Source organism: Sminthopsis crassicaudata, chromosome 2 (genome assembly GCF_048593235.1).
Source record: "Sminthopsis crassicaudata isolate SCR6 chromosome 2, ASM4859323v1, whole genome shotgun sequence".
NCBI classification, from domain to species: domain Eukaryota; kingdom Metazoa; phylum Chordata; class Mammalia; order Dasyuromorphia; family Dasyuridae; genus Sminthopsis; species Sminthopsis crassicaudata.
In genome coordinates, this window is record NC_133618.1 from 578,824,444 (window position 1) to 578,846,189 (window position 21,746).

The 21,746-nt window shown below is 37.4% G+C and overlaps 1 protein-coding gene across 1 annotated transcript; it reads left to right on the forward strand.

Moving 5' to 3' along the window:
• Positions 1-7,240: 7,240 nt before the first annotated feature.
• On the forward strand, positions 7,241-21,187 carry INA (internexin neuronal intermediate filament protein alpha). The gene is made up of 3 exons (XM_074295484.1): positions 7,241-8,364; positions 15,993-16,117; positions 18,133-21,187. Exons 1-3 carry the CDS (start codon positions 7,312-7,314, stop codon positions 18,440-18,442), a joined length of 1,488 nt encoding a protein of 495 aa, XP_074151585.1. The 5' UTR covers positions 7,241-7,311; the 3' UTR covers positions 18,443-21,187.
• The last annotated feature ends 559 nt before the right edge of the window (positions 21,188-21,746 follow it).

Genomic DNA, 21,746 nt, shown 5'->3' on the forward strand with positions numbered 1-21,746 from the left:
AAAATTGGAGATGAGAAATGGAGTTAGGAAAGCCAAGAAAAATGAAAAAAAAAAAGCAGAGTTGAATATAATTTTTTTCCAAGTTTGAAGTTTTAATTAGTCTATTCTGACAAAGTTAATTTATGATTATTACAGAACTGATTGTATCCTCTGTAGATTATTTAGTACTTTTGCTTTCTTCACCTTTTGTTCCAGCTTGATAGTTTGCATTGGAACTATTAATATGGGATGGAGAGGAGGTAAAACTCAAATCAGTTCATTGTTCTTTGGAAAATTTAGTTCAAATAATGCTAAAGTATTTATTGAAATGGATTATAATCATAACTGCTTACTTTTATGTAACACTTCCTTCACTATAACCCCATAAAATATGCAGTAATAATATTATTATCCCTATTTTATAAATGAGAAAACTAAAATTCAGAGTTTCATTGGCTTGCCTGAGTCCAAACTAACAAGCCAATGGAACCCTCTGAATTACAGTCCAAAGTTCAAACCATACTTATAATTGTTCAAAAAGAGAAGAACCTTGGGGGCAGCTAGGTGGCGCAGTGGATAGAGCACCAGCCTTGAATTCAGGAGGACCCGAGTTCAACTGTGATCTCAGACACTTAACACTTCCTAGCTGTGTGACCCTGGGCAAGTCACTTAACCCCAGCCTCAGGGGGAAAAAAAAAAAAAAAAGAGAAGAACCTTCAACCATTAACTAGAGATGTTCTGAAAATCACCAAAACCTAATTAATTTGAATGAATTTAAAGAGTCTTCTATATCTTCTTCACCTGAACACAAAACATTTCTAAAAATCATACTCTAATTCCATCTAATCCAGAAGTCTTATTCAGACACGTATGGGGAGAAATTATGATAAAATATGGGTGCCTTTCTTGATGACAACTTTGCATCTATTATTCACTGAAATTCTTTTTTTAAATTTATTTTTAACCAACTCTTAAAATAGCAAGTTTTAGAAGTTAGGATCTTAAGATAATGGATTCAGAGTTGGAAGTGTCCTTAAGAATTCATCTTGTCCAATACTTTGCCTTTATAGATGAAGAACTGATTCTCGGAGAGTTGAGACTTGTCCAAGATCATCAAATAGTAAGTGGAAGAGTTAGAATTTGAACTCAGATACTTTTATTGCAAGGCTAGCACTCTACCACATTCCCATTGAAGTCTATATGATATCTATAATGGAAATTCTTAGGCCCCACATAAGACATTAAGTGCTCTTTCTAATTATTATTTAGTAGTTTTTAATGCAAGGAATCTATGTTAGTGTCTGAGCCCTTTATTAGGCTCTGTCAGTGCAGGAACTATTTTATACCTAAACTTTTTTATCTCCCTCAGAATAGTATTCTACACACAAATGGTCACTCAATAAATGTTGAACTGATGGAGTGAATTCTGTAAGAATCAGTTTGCATATTATTTTCTTTTAGTTTTGCTAGAGGGAAGAACTTCTATATATTTTTGTTTTTGAATATTTGAATATTTTGTTTTTCCCAGTTATATGTAAAATTATTTTTATGATTTTTAAAAACTTTTGAGTTCCAGATTGTCTCCCTTCCACTTTCCTCCTCTCCCACACTGAGAAGGCAAAACCTCTATAAAAGTCATGTTGTGAAAGAAAACATAGTTCTTCCCAAAAAACCCTAAGAAAAAAGGTATGTCTCAATTTGCATTTAGATACAAACAGTTCTTTTTCTGGTTATGAATACCATTTTTCATCATAAGTCGTTCAAAGTAGTCTTGTAGCCTTGTATTGCTGAGAAAAGTAGTCATTCACAACAGGACTCCCATTCTAGAAATCTGGTATCTGATTAAAGAAAAATATTTGTGTCTATCTTATCTTGCATGATTTTATAGATTTGGTTAATAATCCTTATTTGGCTCCATCTTTTCACATTAAAGACTCTTTCTTTTCTTTGGTAAATCCCCTACTATATAGGCCTATATTGAATATTGACCTATCCCATTTCTAGTGACTCTTCTATGTTTCTAATGCTTGGGTTGCATGCCCATGATTTCTTTTTTCTTAAGAAATGTCTCCTAAACACCAGAGAACATAGGAATAAATGGAGTTTACCTTAAAGTGATAAGTAATATTTATCTAAAATCACCAGCAAGAATTACCTGTAATGGGAATAAGTTAGAAGTCTTCCTGACACAATCAGAGGTGAAGCAAGGATGTCTATTATTTCTTCTATTATTTCAGATTGTATTAGAAATGTTAGCTACATAGCTCTTTTTGTGATGACGAAGAATTGGAAAATAAATAGACCCCTACTAATTGGGGAATGGTTGAATAAGTTGTGGCATATGAAAGTAATAGAATATTATAATTCTATAAAAATTATGAACAAGTCCATTTTAAAAAGACCTGAGAAGATTTATATGCACTGATGCTGAGAAAAACAAGCAGTACCAAGAATACACTGTACACAGCAACAGCAAGATTTCACAAATAAAGTCAAATATAAAGAACTGGAAAAATATTAGTTGCTCATAGGTGGGCCAAGACAATATAATAAAAACAATAATTCTACCTAAATTTACTTAGTGCCATGCCAATCAAACTATCAAAAAATTTATAGAGTTCAAAAAAACTATAACAAAATTTATCCTGGAAGAACAAAAACTCAAGGATATCAAGGGAATCAATGAAGAAAAAATGCAAAAGAAGTTACTCTAGCTGTATCAGATCTCAAAGTGTACTGTAAAACAGTAATTATCAAATTATGGGAGTGTCTAAAAAATAGAATTCTTGATCAGAAAAGAGAAATGCAAAATAGATAATTTTGCTTACATCAAATTAAAAAAAAACTTTTGCACAAACAAAATTAAATACCACCAAGATTAGAAGGAAAACAGAAAACTCATAAACAATCTTTATAGTAACTATCTCTGACAAAGGCCTCTTTTCTCAAATATAGAGAGAATTGAGCCAAATTTATAAAAACACAAGCCATTCCCAACAGATAGTCAAAGGATACGGACAGTCAGTTTTCAGAGGAAGAAATCAAAGTCAGCTATGAACATATGAAGAAGTGCTCTAAGTCACTTTTTTGATTAGAGAAATGCAAATTAAAATAACTCCAACATCTATTAACAACCTCACACCTATCAGATTGGCCAATATGACAAAAAGAGAAAGAGACAAATGTTGGAGAGAATGTGGGAAAATTGGGACACTAATGCATTGGTGGTAGTGGTGTGAACTGATCCAACCATTTTAGAGAGCAACTTGGAACTATGCTCAAAGGCTATCAAACTGTGCATACCCTTGACCTAGCAATACCACTACTGGGTCTGTATCCCAAAGAGATTATAAAAAAGGACGAAAGGCCTATGTGTGCAAAAATATTTATGGCAGCCCTTTTCATTGCGACAAAATATTGGAAACTGAGGGGATGCCCATGGGGAATGACTGACTAAGTTGTGGTATATGAATATAATGGAATACTGTTGTGCAATAAGAAATAATAAGAAACAGGCAAATTTCAGAGAAATTTGAAAAGACTTGTACAAATGTAAAGTTTGACGCAAAGTGAAATGAGCAGAAAAAAAAATTGTACAAAATATTAGCAACATTTTGTGATGATGAATTATATAGACTCAGTTCTTCTCAGCAATATAATGATTCAAGACAAACATAATGTATTTATGAAAGATAATGCTATTCGTAATCATATAAAGAACTGATGGACTCTGAATACAGATTGAAGCATTTTTTTATTTGCTTTTCTTTTTCATGGTTTTTCCCCTTTGATTTGCTTCTTCTTTAGCAACTGTGACTAATATGAAAATATGTTTCACTTGGCCGCATATGTATAAACTAGATCAAACTGCCTACCTTCTTTGGAAGAGGAGAGGAAAGGAAGGAAGAAAACTTTGCAACTCAAAATTTTATAATAATGAATGCTAAAGATTGTCTGGGGAAAAAACAAAATGCTATTGTATAAAAATAATTAAAAAAAAGAAATTAGAAAGATCAGTGGAATAGATTAAGTACGAATTACATTATAGTAAATGATTATAGTCTCCTAGCACATAATAAATCCAAAGATCCATAGTTCTTTGGATGCAGAAGGCATTTTCTTTTTCATTTTTTTTTTTGCAGAAAACAGAACTTTATTTTTTTCTTTAAACTATTTTATTTTTTAAAATAATAACTTTATTTTCAAAATATATGCAAAGATAGTTTTCAGCATTCATCCTTGAAAATCCTTGTGTTCCAAATTTTCTTGCTCCTTTCCCCCATGACAGCAAGTGATCCAGTGGGTAATTCTTCTATACATATTTCCATAATAATCATGCTGCACAAGAAAAATCAGATCAAAAAGGAAAAAAATGAGAAAGAAAAAATGCAAGCAAACAACAACAAAAAAGGTGAAAATACTATGTTGTGATCCATACTCAGTCCTCACAGTCCTCTTTCTGGATGCAGCATCACAAATCTATTGGAATTGGCTTTAATCACCTCATTGTTGAAAAGAGCCAAGTCCATCAGAATTGATCATCACATAATCTCACTGTTGCTATGTACAATGTTTTTTTGCTTCTACTGACTTCATTCAGCATCACTTTATGTAAGTCTCTCCAGGCCTCTCTGAAATCATGCTGCTGATAATTTCTTATAGAACAATAATATTCCATGACATACATATATATAAAATGATACATTCCATTTCATTCCATTTATATACCATAACTTATTCAGCCATTCTCCAATTGATGGGCATCCACTCAGTTTCCAGTTCATTACCTCTACAAAAAGAGCTGCCACAAACATTTTTGCACATGGGTTCTTTTCCCTTTTTTATTATCTCTTTGTGATACAGGCCCAGTAGAGAGACTGCTGGATCAAAGGGTATGCACAGTTGGATAGACCTTTGAGCATAATTCCATATTGTTCTCCAGAATGGTTGGATTAGTTCACAACTCCACCAACAATGTGTTAGTGTCCCAGGTTTTTCCACCTCCTCTCCAACATTTATCATTATCTTTTCCTGTCATCCTAGCTAATCTGAAAAGTGTGTGATGGTACCTCAGAGTTGTCTTAATTTGCATTTTTCTGATTAATAGTGACTTAGAGCATTTTATCTTCATTTGAAAATAGTCTGTTCATATCCTTTGACCATTTATCAATTGGAGAATGGCTTGTATTTTTTATAAATTTGAGTAAATTCTCTCTATATTTTAGAAATAAGGCCTTTATCAGAACCCTTGCATGTAATTTTTTTCCTAGTTGCAGAAGGCATTTTCTATCTCAAGTTTATTACAATTGTCTTGGATCACTGTATTACTAAGAAGAACTAAAGTAGCTTATAGTTGATTATCACATAATCTTGCTGTGATTGTGTACAATGTTCTGGTTCTATTCACTTTTCTCAGCTTCAGTCTTTCCAGGTTTTTCTGAAATTAGCCTGTTCATCATTTCTTATAGAATAAGAGTATTTCTTTATATCCATATACCATAACTTATTCAGTCATTCTCCAATTGATGGGCATCCCCTCAATTTTTTTGATACCACAAAAGAGTTGCTACAAACATTTTTGCACATGTAGGACTTTTCCCCTCTTTTATGATTTCTTTGGAATATAGACCCAATAGTGATACTGCTGGATCAAAGGGCATGCACAGTTTTATAACCTTTTGGATATAGTTCCAAATATTTTCTCCAGAATAGTTGAGATCCAAGTTTTTGGAACAAAAACTCATTATTTGACAAAAACTTTGAGGAAAACTGAAAATTTTTATGGCAGAAACTAGGTATAGACCTACATCTCACACCATATCTGATAAGATAATACCAAGATAGGTACATGATTTACACAGAAATGGTGACACCATAAGCAAATTAAGAAGGTATGGAATAGTTTGTCTATCAGATTTATGAATAAAGGAAGAATTTAAAGTACAAAGAAGATATAGACAGCATTACAAAATGTAAAACAGATTGATTAAAGTGACAAAAAAATGAAAATATTGGATGTTGGAAGGGATGGGGAAAAACTGGGATATCAATGCCTATCAATGCTATAAAAGTGTATTTCCTTTTATCCAGCAGCATCACTGCTAGCTCTATATCCCAAAGACATCTTCCCCAAAAGGGAAAGCAACCTATTTGTATAAAACTATTAATAGCACGACTTTTTTAGTGGCTAAGTATTGGAAATCCAAGGGATGCTTATCAGCTGGAGAATGGCTAAACAAGCTATGGTATATGATTTTAATGGAATAAATATTATTGTACTGTAAGAAATGACAAGCAGGATAACTTCAGAAAAACTTGGAAGGACTTATATGAACTGATGAATAATAAAGTGAACAAAACCAGGAGATCACCGAACACAGTAACAGCAATATTGTTCAACGAATGATTGTGAATGACTTGGCTATCCCAAAGGCCTAATGATGAAGCATACTATCTGCCTCCAGAGAAAGAACTGAGAACGATTGAATACAGACTGAAGCGTGCTATTTTTTTTCACTTTCTTTCATTCTTCTTGTACAAAATGGCTAATATGGAAATGTTTCACATATTGCGCATGTATAATCTATATCTGATTGTTTATCATCTCTAGGAGGAAAGTATAGAATTTGGAACTCAAAAAAAATTTAAAATGTTAAAAAAAATTTAAAAAAATATCTTCTTAGGTAGTCTGAGATGGAAGCAAGATACAGGCTGCAGTTTGGAAGCTCCTGATGCGATGAAGGAAATCGTTTCATCTAGGAGATCTAGGGTGGAGACAAGTCCCCTGGGAAAGTTAGCGGTGTGAATGAAGATGAGCCGGCCCCGGCCTGATGAGGAGACTTCCAGAATTCAGGGGTGATGGATATGGAAAGAAAAGGGAAGGGGGAACCAGGATGGTGGCAATCATAGGCAGAGTGACCGTACGGCACCCCGTGGGGTGTGCAATGCTGAGGGCATGGTCAGGGTGGTTTAATGGTGGGAATGCCCAGGTCAGTGATGGGGAAATGGGCTGAGCGGGAACCAGGCTGCTCCTTCTCGGAGGATACACAGTTTCCACCTGCAGTCTTGGTCCTTCAGGTCCCTTGGCCGGAATGGCCACGCGGCTTCAGGGACTGCGCTGCTGCAGTGCGTCCTCCCCCCCTCCCCCCACCCTCTCTCTCCATCCTTTCCCCGCTCCATCCCTCCCCACTCCCAGCTCTCGCTCCTTTCTGTGGTTCCCGCGCACGCCCCGCCTCCAGCGCTCCCCTCCCGGCTCCGCCCCCAGCCCTTATAGCGGGGGGCACTCAGAGTCGTGATCAGCTTGTGCTCCGTAGCCCGGCAGTCACCTGCACGATGAGCTTCAGCTCGGACCATTATCTTTGTTCCTCCTCCTATAGGAAGGTGTTTGGGGATGGCTCGCGCCTCTCGCGCTTCGGGGGCGGCGGGGCCGGCGGCTTTAGGTCCCAGTCTCTGACCCGCTGTAACGTGGGCTCGTCGGGGGCATGTTCCGTCTCCTCTTCTCTCGGGCTGGGGCTGAGCTATCGCCGGGCCGGGCCCGACAGCCTGGATCTGAGCCAGGCAGCGGCCCGCAACAATGAATACAAGATCATCCGCACCAACGAGAAGGAGCAGCTGCAGGGCCTCAACGACCGCTTCGCCGTGTTCATCGAAAAGGTGCACCAGCTGGAGACGCAGAACCGGGCGCTCGAGGCGGAGCTGGCGGCGCTGCGGCAGCGCCACGCCGAGCCGTCACGCGTGGGCGAGCTGTTCCAGCGCGAGCTGCGGGAGCTCCGGGCGCAGCTGGAGGAGGCCAGCTCGGCGCGGACGCAGGCGCTGCTGGAACGCGACGGGCTGGCCGAGGAGGTGCAACGCCTGCGGGCGCGCTGCGAGGAGGAGAGCCGCGGGAGGGAGGGCGCGGAGCGCGCCCTGAAGGCGCAGCAGCGAGACGTGGACGGCGCCACCCTGGCCCGGCTGGACCTGGAGAAGAAGGTGGAGGCGCTTTTGGATGAGTTGGCGTTCCTCCGGCAGGTGCACGAGGAGGAAGTGTCCGAGCTGCTGGCCACGCTGCAGGCGTCGTCCCAGGCCTCGGCCGAGGTGGACGTGACCGTGGCCAAGCCGGACCTGACCTCAGCGCTGCGAGAGATCCGCGCGCAGTACGAGTCTCTGGCTGCCAAAAACTTGCAGTCCGCCGAGGAGTGGTATAAGTCCAAGTTCGCCAACCTGAACGAGCAGGCGGCGCGGAGCACCGAAGCCATCCGAGCCAGCCGCGAGGAGATCCACGAGTACCGCCGCCAGCTGCAGGCGCGCACCATTGAGATCGAAGGGCTCCGCGGCGCCAACGAGTCTCTGGAGCGGCAGATCCTGGAGATGGAGGAGAGGCACAGTGCCGAGGTGGCCGGCTTTCAGGTAAGCGGTGCCCGCGGCTCCTGCTGGAGTAAAAGCGGAAGTCCGTCAGCACTGGCGTGTGCGTGTGCCTCGGGCCACTAGTGTCCTATCCAAACGATTGATCTAATCCCCCTTAGAAAGTCCAGCTCTCCCCCGGACTCCCCCAAAATGGATGCGGTCACACAGTGATGGAGGCAGCGGCCTTCCTTTCTACTGATTTTCGGAGAAATCCGATGGAGTAAAAAGCTAAGCTAGCAGCCTACCACGCCCTTCTCCCGATGGAGTGTGATGCTCTAGAGGTGAGGGGGAAGGAAACGGAGTCTTCCGTCTGTTCTCTGTCCTCTTCCTTTCACACCCAGAGAGTCCGGGCCCCGCTTTCTGCTTCTGGAGCAGAGTCAGTAGGGAGGCTGAGATCTATAGGTTAAGAGACAAAAATGCGACGGCTGCTGTCCATGGTACTGGGCCAGTCTTAACACCTTTCAATTTCCCCGTCTCACAAGCAGTGATAGATTTTCCCCTTTATCATTCCCTGGTGGGGTCTTGGTTATGGCTCTCCAGACAACTGACTCTTTCCCTCCCCCCACCCCAGCCCCCAGCTGTGTATTCTTTGCCTTATGCCCTATTCGTTCATGGGAGGTATACAATTTAGCTTTTTTTTTTTTTTTTTTTTGGTTTGTTTTTTACAGAAACCGCTTTCTTTGCATAGCACAATGAGATTCTATTTTGAAGCACCCTTTCCTCTGACTTTTACTTATTCATTTATCTATTTATTTTTGATTGTTGTAGTGCTGGAGCTGAACTATAGACGCTGGGGCTTCTTTGTTGTAGGACAGTTATAGGCATTTGCGTGTGCCTCTTCACCTGTCCTTCATACTCCTGAAAAGATATTTCCCATTTGTTCCTTCCCCATCTCCGGAAAACAATGGCTACTGCATCTTCAGACTTGCTATAGAATGTATCTGGTTGACCAGGAAAGGGACAAAAGGAAGCAATATGGGGTAGGGAGGAGGGAAGTGCTAGTGAAGGATGGTAATTCTGTGACTTTACTTAGGGACACAATAAAGCCTCATTAATTTAACCTCCAATAATTCATAAATTTGGGATTATTCATCTTGATTTGGGTTGAATTTTACACCTTCACATCGTTTGTGAAGAAAGTGTTTGAGAAAAATAATTTGTGTAAATAAGATAGGAACTCTTTATCTGAAGAGCACAAACTGTCTTCGAAACAATGTCTGAAAACATGCTACTTTCAAATAAACCTTTATCAAATGCATATACAGTAAGTTGTTTGTGTTAAAATATAAATTATTGCTTTTATTTGTTCAAACAGGTCTGAGGAATATCTCTGTTTTACCTACTGTTAGGAACTACTGTGGATATATAAAAATAAAGTTGAACTGCATAGCAAAATTTTAAAACCCAAGCTTTCTACTAAATATCTGGCTCTGTTCCCAGACATTCTGAATTCATGAAATGCTACTATAATTGAAGTCCAGACTGCATTTCATCTTTCTAGATTCTAGGGAGAAGGACTAGGTGACCCCTGACAGCTTTGTAACTCTGTGATGAAAGGGAGGTGCCCATGCTAGATTAATTTTAAGATACCTGTCTTTTCTATTTGATACTATGGCATCCTGTTAGTAGCATATAGCTTTTCCTTTCTTGCCTTAATGGGGGAAAAGATGGTATTTATGATGCTTGATTGTTTATTTTTATTTTTAAGGCTTTCTTTCAGGGTCATACAATAGGGACAGTCAGACCTAGGTCTGCAGGAAAAATGCGGCATCTGCAGCTCTGCAGTGCTGCACACACACACACACACACACACGTACACAATACACACCCTCCTTTCTGTCCCAGTAATTCCATTAAGTAGAATGTCTCATAGGAATGGAGTAAGATGTTAATCAGACTTTCCTGAGCTACTTCATTTTCCTTGGGTGTGGCTCATAGGCCCACTTGGTGTCCTAGGAGGGCTGAAGCTGCTGGATATATCTTAGCTAAGAAGCAAGAATATCTTCTTTCTCAAGGAATTTCTTAACAAGTCAAGTTAAGCACCATGATTTTCTTACTAAGATTCAAATATCCTGTATTTTTCCCCCACTGCAGAAGCAAGGATAACAATCCCTTTTCTTCTGCTTCAGAGAACAACCAAGCAGACCAAGCAACATCTTACTTTATAAACTTGTCCTTACATAGAGAGAGGAGAAGGACACAGAAGAACCAAATTAATGAATATACAGTGAACCCCGTTGTACATTCAACACAATGCTAGATATAAGAAATACAAAGAAACATTAGGTGATTATATCTATATTATAATTGTGGAGACAAAAATTGATACATATGAAACAAAGAATAACTTGAAATGACATAATTAAGTCAACAATAGTATGACTCAAACCAGGAGTAGTGGAGTAACTAAAGAGAGGGAAGAACCATTGTCATTTAGGAATGCTATAAATCAAATACAACCACCTCTTTTCCTTGAGGTCATTCCCATTCATTGCACAGAGTAATTCCAATCCTTGTATTTTTTTTTCTCCTATTTTTTTCATATTCTTAGAGTGAATGAAAAGCCTTATGAAAGAGCAAAGGGAATATTTCAGATAGGGGCTCAGTGACCCAACCCAATAATGAAAAGGCAACTACAGGTCTTTGAAAGGTGAAGTAGCTTCTTTGAAAGACTTTGCTGATCTTTCTTATTTCATAATCTCTGGGGGAAAGTGTAATGGTTTCTGTGCTCTCACCAGGATGAAATTGGAGCTTAGCCTAATTAAATTGTATGTGGGGTCTATCCACTTAAAATATAGTGCGGGGTGAGGGAGAAGTGGCAGCATGCAAATATAGAGTCAGAGAAATCTGTCTTTGAAATTAGCCAAGACAGAGGGTTTATTTGTTTTCTGCTAACTCATTTCTTCTTAATTCCATTGCGGGAATGACTCCCTGTGATCTTTCACTTTTAGGAATTCTCTTTTTCTTATACTCTGCATATGTATTTTACCCTTTGTTTCTGGAAAACAAAGGAAGAAAGGAAAGTTCTTTTCCAAAAAGACATTTCCTCCTTGTCCTCAATTCATTACCTATAGCTTAAGAAAACGTCATTTCCTGAATGCCAGCTTTTATCTGACAGGGCTGTATTTATTCCATCCTGGCTGAAGGTATGGTCTTGTTGGAAACTGAGAATGACATCCCAAATAGAGATATTTCTTGCCACTCTTTCCTCCTCCTTTTTACTTCCATGACCTTTCTTTGTTTTATTCACCTTCCAGACCTAGCTTTTAGTGCTGATGTTAGAGATTTTATAAAGAGGTTTCTTAAGATAAGTAAAGTAATCTTTCATCCAACTCCCTCAGGCAGACCCTGAAGCTTCATAGCCCAAGGGAGTAGACCTCTGAAATTATACAGTAGGTTTTCACATGGGCAACACTATTCTTGTTCACAGTAAGTGCCAAATTACCTTCACATGGGATTTTTGAAAATCTATTCAACCTGTATCTAAGAAGAGGGAAAAAAAAAAATCAGGTCAGTTGTCCAAAGCATTTCTTGCTACTAAGAGGAAAACTGTACCTCTTATCATAATTTAATCCACAGAACAAATAAGTAGAGCATATGATGTAAATTACAAGTTACCTTCAGATGATTCATCAACTTTACCTGTAGAGAAATTACAACTGACACATAGGTTAGGAAAAATATCGTGAAAAGCCAAAATAGATGTCACATGGATTATGTAGCTTATACACTGACATGTCCCCAAATTTGGTACAACCTACTTACTCTTTACATATAATATCTGATTCCAAAGTCTATACCAGATTAGAAAAAGCAAATTATCATATTGCCATGTTCTGAGACATATCTTTTGGACAAAAACAATGCTCCTACTAACAAAAAAGTAAACTTAAGCAAAAAATATCAATACTTTGAGGGTATCTAACAGCATATGTGTCATTATATGTCTGTTTTCTACTACTTTACTGCAGAAAGGCAGGTGGCTCAGTGGTCTGAAGATAGGAAGGCCTGTCATAGTCGGCCCAAATCTGGCTCACTTCTTACTAGCCGCATGACCCTGGGCACATCACTTAGCTCTGTTTGCCTTAGGTTGGCCAGATGCAAATTAAGCTGGAGAAGAAGATGGCAAACCATTCCAGTATCTTTGTCAAGATAACCCCAAATGAGATCACAAAGAACTGAACATGACTAATTTCTTTTTAAAATGTAGAGCATTTTTGCAAATGACTATAAATATCTTTAATATCTTCATTTGAAAACTGTTCATTTATAGATTGGAAAATAACTTGTATTTTTAAAATTTGTCTCAATTCTCTATATATTCCAATAGATTTGTGATGGAGAGAGCTATCTATATCCAGAGAAAAGACAATGAATACACAATGAATGAATGTGGATTATAGCATAGTATTTTTGCCTTTTAAGTAAAAATAAAAAAGAAATGAGGCCTTTATCAGAAGCACTGGCTATAAAAATTATTTCCCAGCTTTCTGCTTCTTTTCTAATATTGGCTGCATTAGTTTTATTTGTGCAAAATGTTTTTAATTTGAAGTAATCAAAATTATCCATTTTGTATTTCAAAATGTTTTCTAGTTCTTCTTTGGCTATCCTTCCTTCACCAAAGATCTGACAGGTAAACTATCCCTTGCTTTCCTAACTTGCTTATAAATATCATCCTTTAAGTCTAAATCATGAATCTATTTCAATCTTATCTTGAATATAGGGTTTGAGATGTGGTCTATGCCTAGTTTCTGCCTTACTGCTTTCCAATTTTCCCAGTAGTTTTTGAAAAATAGTGAGTTCTTATTCCAGAAGTTGATGTCACTGGGTTTATCAAACAGTAGATTATTATAGTCATTGACTATTGTGTCTTGTGTACCTAACTTGTTACATTCATCTACCACTCTACTTCTTAGCCGATACCAAATAGTTTTGAAGATTGTCACTTTATAATACAATTTTAGGTCTTGCATGGCTGGGCCACCATTCTTTATTTTTTTTTTTTTTATTGTTTCTCTTGATATTGTCCACCTTTTGTATAACATGACTAAATAACAATAACAAAAGGAAAGCCACAAATCATAGGTCTGAGTCTTCCATAGTAGACTAACCATGAAATGGTTAGTTTCTCCCCCACCACATGATCTTCATTTCAGAAAAGGACCTATCTATCTATTTCATCAGTTTTGATGGCATTAATTTAAATTTATCATGTCATTTTCAGTAGTACTTTGAAATAAGATGCACACTACCTTCTAGCAGTCTTTCTTTCTTTGTCTTCCATGATTCTTTAACAAATTTAGAACATTTCTTTTGCTTTCATGTAATTGGTATTTCTACTTACTTACTTTTAAAGGATTGTTCTAGCCTTATGGCCATCAGGGTCTATCTTCCACTGAATTTTACTGCTTATAACATAGTGGGTGGTGTAATTTAAGTTCTTTCTGTTATTTCTTAGAGTTTAAAGGTTTGTACCTCTTGCAATATTAACTATGTTTCTCATCACAAAGGTTGACTTTGTGAATTTAGGATCACCAGTAAAAGATGTGAATCTATCCAGAAGATGTAATATAGTGTAGTTTAGGTATCTCATGCATGGATACTGTGCCACTGTTTTCAGTAAGATAATGCTCAGGCTGTGGAATCTTCCATGTCTCCTAAGCCAATGTGACCATTATTGGTCAGCTTGACTTTTGCCTTGCCATTGAATTCCAGTGACTTGGAAGAGTGAGGCTGATGACTTTGCACAGCTCTGTTTCACTTAAATCCAGTTCACATGCAAGTCAATATATCATCCTCTTTGAGAACATCATCTCTTCTTTGAGAACAAAGGATGAATAACAAAAAAACCACAAACACCTCATGCAATTATATGAGGTAGTAACCTGAAATACTCAATAAGTATCATGACCAACAAATTAAAAGTTTCTTTTATCTGGGCCTGGACTTGTGCTTAGAAGAATCAAATGAATAATAATAAATAAAAGGCTGTTAGTAAAGAAATTCTATAGCAGATTTTGAAAAATGATTGTAAGGAAATAAAAACATGAAAAAGATACTGTCCTGCTCTTGCCTCAGTGAGAATATTTCTTTTTTTCTTTCTTTTCTTGGAAATTTATATGATAATTTTATTATATATTTAAAAGGAATAGCAAGTTGTGCATAATAGATTTGCTGTTTCATGTGTAATCATCTTTTTAAAAAACGTGGAAATGTTCCATAAAAATTATGGAAATGCTTATTTTATTGCATAAATTAAAATTAAAATATTTTTTAAAAAGGAAAATAATCTTCCCTTTCCAACCCTGATTCTTATATCACTGAGGAAAAGGGAACAAATTTCTGGGATTTGTGTGTGGGTATATGTGAAATTTGTGCTGCTGTAATAGCTTTCCAGGCAACAACTTACCTCCTTGCCTGTCACTGGGCAACACTATGACTTCACTGCATCAGTCACAGATGGCTCCCCCTCCAAATGGTTCAGTTCCACTTCTATTGTTATCAACTACAGATAGCAGCTGCCCCTTCATCCTGATGTCGATTTTATGCTACTAATTTTGTATTCCTATTATTCCACTATTAAAGCTACAACCATTTACTTGAGTTTCTTTGTGGTATTCTAGAAAACAAACAAGAAAAAAGCAACTAGGTGGTATAGAGGATAAAACATTGGGCCTGGAGTCAAGAATCCCTAAGTTCAAAGCTGAACTCAGATGTTTACTAGCAGCATGATCTTGGGCAAGTCATCTAAGTTTTAAAGACATTTATTGGTTTTCAACATTTACTTTTATAAGATTTTGATTTCAATTTTTTTTCTGCCTCTCTCCCTCATCACTCCCCCTCCCCAAGATGGCAAGCAATCCAATATAGGTTATAGTATAGAATCATATTAAACATACTTCCACATTAGTTATGTTGTAAAAGAAGAATCAGAACAAAAGGGAAAAACCATACAAAAGAAAAAATAACAAGAGTGAAAATAGTATGTTTTGATCTGCTTTCAGAATCCATAGTTCTTTCTTTGAATGTGGATAAGCATTTTCCATCATGAATCTTTTGGAAGAGTCTTAGATCATTATATGAGATGTTTGCTGAGAAGAGCAAAGTCTATCAAAGTTGATTATCCACACAATGTTGCTGTTACTGGGTAAATGTTCTCCTTGTTTTGCTTCCAGTGGGAATTTCTTGATTCTGAGCCCTTGATGGAGATTGTGAAGTAGAGAAAGGATATGTTATTTTTGGATTATTATTTTTCCTACTAGATTATAAACTCTCTGAGGGCAAGGACCATGCCTTAAAACTTTGTCTCCTCTTAAAACTAGAATAATGCATAGCATAAGCTCTTCTTTAAAAATAAATTTTATGGATGATAAATTTTCCCTTTGATCTCACCTCCCTCTTCTTCCCAGAGAGGCATTCCATATAACAAAAAATTTCAGAGTAAATTCTTAATCAGTGCTTGTTGAATGAATAAATGGATGAATGGATGAATAATGTAATGAGACAAGCCAGAAATGGGATAATCCATATCTGACACTAAAAATTTCCATAATGACTAGTCATACACCCTATGGAAGTACCACTGATTTTAGGTTGATTTGGGCTAATTGGTCAAGACTTCTCTTTTTCAGGATAGCATTGGACAACTAGAGAATGACCTGAGGAACACAAAGAGTGAGATGGCTCGCCACCTGCGAGAGTACCAGGATCTGCTCAATGTCAAAATGGCCCTGGACATTGAGATTGCGGCTTACAGGTAATGTCCAGCTCATAGCTAGTACTTTGAGGTCACCACCCTGAGTGGTCTGGGTCACCAGAAGCATGGAACCAAGGTGGATATTTGACTGTATTCTCTCTTTCTGTAAGCTATGTGAATATATGACCAAGCCAACAGTCCTACTGAAACACTTTTGGGGTGGCCTATTCTTTGATCTCTCCCTTTCCTTACACCTAATCTATTCTTGTCATGCTATTCTAGACCTTGTAATAAATGTACATAAATTTTTAAAAATTTCTGCATTGTCCATGATCAGCATGGACTCATTCAGCACCCTGAGTCATCCATCACTGAAGAGCTTTTAAGTCTTTCAGTGTTTTTATAATTGTCTTTATAAATGTTTTTATAATTTTGTTATTATATAACAATTGTATATTATGTAACTTGTTTTCCTGATTCTGTTCATTTCACTCTATATTAATTCATACAACTCTTCCCAGGTTTTGCTGAAACCGTAATTTTAATAATTTTATAACAATAACAACTAGTATTTATATGTCTGACATATTATATTATCTCATTTGATCCTCACAACAGCCCTGGGAATTAGGTGGTTTTGAGGTTGAGCCAGCCACTGATTAAATGACTTGCCCAACATAAGCTATAAAGTGTCTGATTCTGGATATGAACTTGGACTTTTCTGACTCCAGTACCAGAGCTCTCTTCAGTGTGCCAAATATCTTTCTCCTTATGGCCCAACAATGTTCCATTGTATTCACATATATTGTGTTCATCCATTCCCCAGTTGATGGGCACCTCCTTAGTTTCTATTTCCTTGCCACCATAAATCTTCTATCTTTAGATTCTAATTCAGAAAATAATTGTGAGGTATTAGGAAAGTGGAGAAAGATGTTAATAAAAAGAATAATCTCTATCCTTAAATAGGTTATAATTTAGTTGGGGAGATATAGAATACTTATAAGTAGCTTTTTTCCCAAGTATATAGAAATGAAAGCAGAATTATGTCAAAGATTCGAGGAAAGAGTGATTTTGTCTATCTGGGTAATTGGGGAAACTTTATGATAGGAAAGTTTACTAAGCAGTGCCTTGTAGAAAGAGAAAAAGTGCTTTCTAAACATAGAGGTCAGCATGAACAATGCTATGTATTCTCTCTGCACCACCTGAAAAACATATCTTTATAGCGTTTTTCAGTTTAATAGAGATTATCTCTGTTGTATAAGGAAATAGCCTAATCGAGGCAAATTTCTGCCCATGGTCACAAGATCAATGGGCAGGTTTTAGAAATGTAGATCCCTTACTTTCTCTGCTCACCTCCACCCTCAAACCTGGCACTATCCACTGAGCTCTCAAATCTTTCTGATTCATCCCTCAAAGAACATCCTTTCAAAAATAAAAAAGAAATGTCTTCCTTGTTTTATTTACACAAAGGGACTCAAACAGGTAGCTTCAACCCCAGATGCTTTAGGGTTGTCATTGGTAGTCAGTTAACTCACCATCCCTATCTCAAAAAGTCTCAGTGCCTATATTAAAACTCTGATTTACTTAACATGTTCCCTTTGCTTCTAGATATATTAAAAGAGAAGCACAGAAATACAGGTTTAAGTGAGAGAAATAGTTCTCTCCACAGATTCATATATGCCTCCTACTCTGTTATTCATATTGTAGCTAAGGGGTTATGAACAAAATAGCTTCCCATTAGAGATTAGTAGAATCAAATTGATAAAAATTATTTTTGATGCTTTATTAAGTGTGATGTTAATGATGGTATAAGAAGGAGTTGTCTATACCTTTCTTTAAAAAGTATGTTTAACTATCTGAATGGAATGTTTAAGATGCTGTGAGACTTGAGACAGGGGAACAAATAGGATAATCTCTGAAGATTCATCCTAATGTTCTGGGTTTAGAAATGCATACTCAAAGACCTGACTTTAAATTAGGAAACTAAGTGGATTTGTTCTGAATGTTCTGAATCAATTGGTGATCTAGCTTCCCACTGACATTTTCTGCTAATCTTCTCTCTGTTATATTTACAGGAAGCTACTAGAAGGTGAAGAGACCCGATTCAGCACCAGTGGAATGACCATTTCAGGGTTGAATCCACCTTCTAATCCTGGTTATTTGGTATCATCCAGAATGTTTAGCACAACTGCCTCAAAATCATCACCCCCTGTGTTGTCTTTTAAGAAAGAGGAGAAGGAAGAGGAAGGTTCTAAAGCAACCTCTAAGAAATCTTCTCAGATAGAGGAGAGCTTTGCAGAAATAATGGAAGAAAACATAATATCTACTAAGAAAACCGAAAAATCAAACCTAGAAGAAATAACCATCACAAATCAAAAAATATAGTCAGTGCTTTAAAAAAAACCTTAAACAAATAAGAAACTAATACTTAAGAGGGAATAATATGCATTTGACCTTTTAAATAGCTTTTTTCCTGAAACACCTATTACTTAGTATACAATATACCCAGACTATAGTCTCATTTTCAATACTGAATTTTCTCTCAAGTAAGAAAAACTCATGTAGAAGCAGCCTGACCTGCCAGGAGCCAACTATGTATGGTCCTGGAAAAATCACAGAGAAGTTACCCAGTAATATGTCCTTCTCTTTCAAGCAGACAGATAATTCTGGGCCAGAGAAGGTGCTAATGGAGGTGCTAAATCTTCTGTGATCATTGTCATTTGCTATGAGCTAAAGTTAAATCTTATTTACACTCACCAGCCTCAGCCCACACCCAGTTCACTCATGCTCCTTAGATACATAAAAAATCACTGCCAAAGATGAATCAACCTGCCCACATCCTAGGTAACTGCTGCTTAAAGCTATTTGATATAGTGTGAACGTTGGCTCCTCAGGTGCTGCTCTAGCTCATCTTCATTCAGAAAAAATAAAAGGCCAGTTAATATTCTTCCCTTTTAAACAATTTCAGGTTTTTCAAAAAAGAAAAAGTTTGCCCCTACAGCCTGCTGTGCCCCGTGGGTAACTAGATGCATGGTGGTCATTTCTGTGATGTATGTGATGACTTTTCATGACCATTTCACATCATTTAAAATGTAGTTTAAAAAAGGAACTTGGCAATGAATGATGAATTTTAATAATTCTATCCCCCTCACATAGAAAATGCTAATATTTCCTAGATTGATTAGTTTATGATCCAAAACCATTTAATCAAAATTCACTCTTAGGAGTGTAGCCTTTCACTTAAACTTTAGAAGCACATTAGAAATAATTCTAAGCTGTGAGCAGCCTGATAGATTTAGGATAAACTAGAAGAGACATATTTCTAAGAATGAAGCAGCCAAGGATTCCATTCATCTGTAATTATTCATTTGTGGTGATGTAGCATTAGTCTGCTCATGGTCTCATGAGAAGACATATTGCCCCTTAAAGTCACATTTGTTATCTTTCCTTCCTTCCAACCCAAGTTCTAGTGAAGCCTTGTCGATGCTCTCTTATAATCCAAGAGTCTCACTAAATATTTTATGTAATTGAACCTCACTATGACACAAAGTACAGTTGAAGGAAACAACACAATCCCCTTTCAATAAATGAAAACCACCAGCAGATAGAAAAGAGGAAATAACATGAATTTTCTATTTCTTAAATTGTCTTCACCAACAAATTGTCTTGACCTTGAATGCAGAGTTGTAGTTGTACCATTTTCCTGTTTGGAAAGTGGGTCCTAGGTGGTCAACCCAATAAGTCTCCCTAGTAAAGTAGCTTCTGCATTTTGTGAGCCTTATTTGTGCTGAATGACACCTGCTAAGTATGATGTAGGAAAATAAATCCCTAACTGCTTATGATCATCTTCATCACAACTGAAGAGTTTTGCTTATCACTTTTTACACATTTTCAATCTAGGGCTCTGTGGCGATAAGGTAGTTATAGTTTTGCTAAATTTTCCTGTCCTATTGGATCTCAATGAATTCAAGGCTTTGGAGTAGTCTTTTTTTTTTTCACTCTCAACTTTTCTTCCTTCTCCCTTTTGCTGTAAGACACAAATTAGTAAAAATGATAATTCCCCCCAAATACCTGAACTTCATTCTCATCGTCTGTGTTATTTGTGGTGTGCTATTTTGATGAGGGGAGGATTATTTTGGTCTTGTGAGATCACACCATTTTGATTGTCTTTTTGCAATGCAAGTACAATTCAAACCACAGAGAACTCAGGAACTGGACTTTGGTCTATATGTACACGTTTCACTTCTCTCTACAAAAGCCCTGATAAACTGTTAATAGTTTCATTAATATAAATACAAGCATTATAAATAACTGAACTCATGCAGTTCAAAATAACAATCCACCTATCCTCTATATTTCCTTATTTCTGTTCAGGACACCACCAATTTTTCAGTCACCCAGGTTCACAGCCTCAAAGCTTTCTCTACTCTTCCCTTTCCCTCACTCTCCATGTTCTACTAGTTGCTGAGTCTTGCCCATTCTACCCTCACATTTCTTTTACCATCCTATCTCAAGCCCTGAGCACCTCAACTGGCGGCCTACCTGGATGTCCAGCTTCCAGTCTCTCCCTTCATCAATCCATTCTCCATAGATATGCCAAAATAATCTTCCTAAAGTACAAATTTGATCATATCGCTCCCTGCTCAAGTACTGTCAACAGCTTCCTCTTGCCTCACCTTAGTATGTAAAAATTCTTTGTGACTTAGCTCCCAACTACATTTATGGTCATATTGTATATTCCTCCTTTTCATACACTCTACATTCCAGTCGAATTGGCCTCTTTGCTGTTCCCTGAACTCCCTACCCATCTCTCATTTCTGTGCTTTTCACAGGCTGTCCATCATGCCTGGAATGTACTCCCTTCTTACCTCTGCTTCTTAAATTCTTAGCTTCCTTCAAGACTCAGCTCAGGTCCCTTAACCTGTGAGGAGACTTTTCTGATCTCCTTAGTTGTTAGTACCCTCTCTTTCTTTCTCAAATGAACACTTATAAACTTACATGTTTGCATGTTGTGTTACCCTCCCCCAGTAGAATGTAAGCTCTTTGAGGGCAAGGATTATTTTTTATTTTGTCTTTGTAAATCCAGAACCTTTGCATGTAGTAGGCACTTAATAAATGATTATTAGACTATTTTGGATTGGATTGATGAAAGACACCATGTACATCGTGCTTCAGAATGCCTTGTCAATGGAATAACCTCAAGCAGATGAAGGATACTTTTCTTGTATGGATACTTTTCTTTGAGAATGAAAGCATTGTCACTTAGAAGCAGTGATAGAGAAACAGTAGCTTATGAAAAGGTTAGAATAAGAGCTTGAGTAATTTTGCTTTTTTAGACATTCCTTTAAAATAAGCATGGTTCTAATAGAAGTCACTGGATAAAAATAGCCCTATAAAATGAATGCTTCTATCCCAGACTCCTTTGTTTAACCCAGATATATGACCTAACTCTGCAGAACTCAGATGTTGTCTGGGCAAAGACATGGAAGATTCTTCCTAGGTCACTTGATAGATAAAATAACATTCATATAGTAGTACTTTAAAGATTGCAAAGAATTTTACATGTTATATCATAGCAATCCTCTGAAATAGTGCTATTATGATTTCCATTTTGCAGAAAGAGAAACTAAGGCTTAGAGAACCAAATAATTTACTCAGCATTAACAGCCAGTAAATGTCTGAGGCAGGA

What these genes read in the sequence shown, in the direction of transcription:
- INA (XM_074295484.1), top strand. Translation starts at nt 7,312, where the DNA reads ATGAGCTTCAGCTCGGACCATTATCTTTGTTCCTCCTCCTATAGGAAG. An exon ending in CCGAGGTGGCCGGCTTTCAG is followed by an intron (nt 8,365 to 15,992) that starts GTAAGCGGTGCC and finishes TCTCTTTTTCAG; the next exon opens with GATAGCATTGGACAACTAGA. An exon ending in ATTGAGATTGCGGCTTACAG is followed by an intron (nt 16,118 to 18,132) that starts GTAATGTCCAGC and finishes TTATATTTACAG; the next exon opens with GAAGCTACTAGAAGGTGAAG.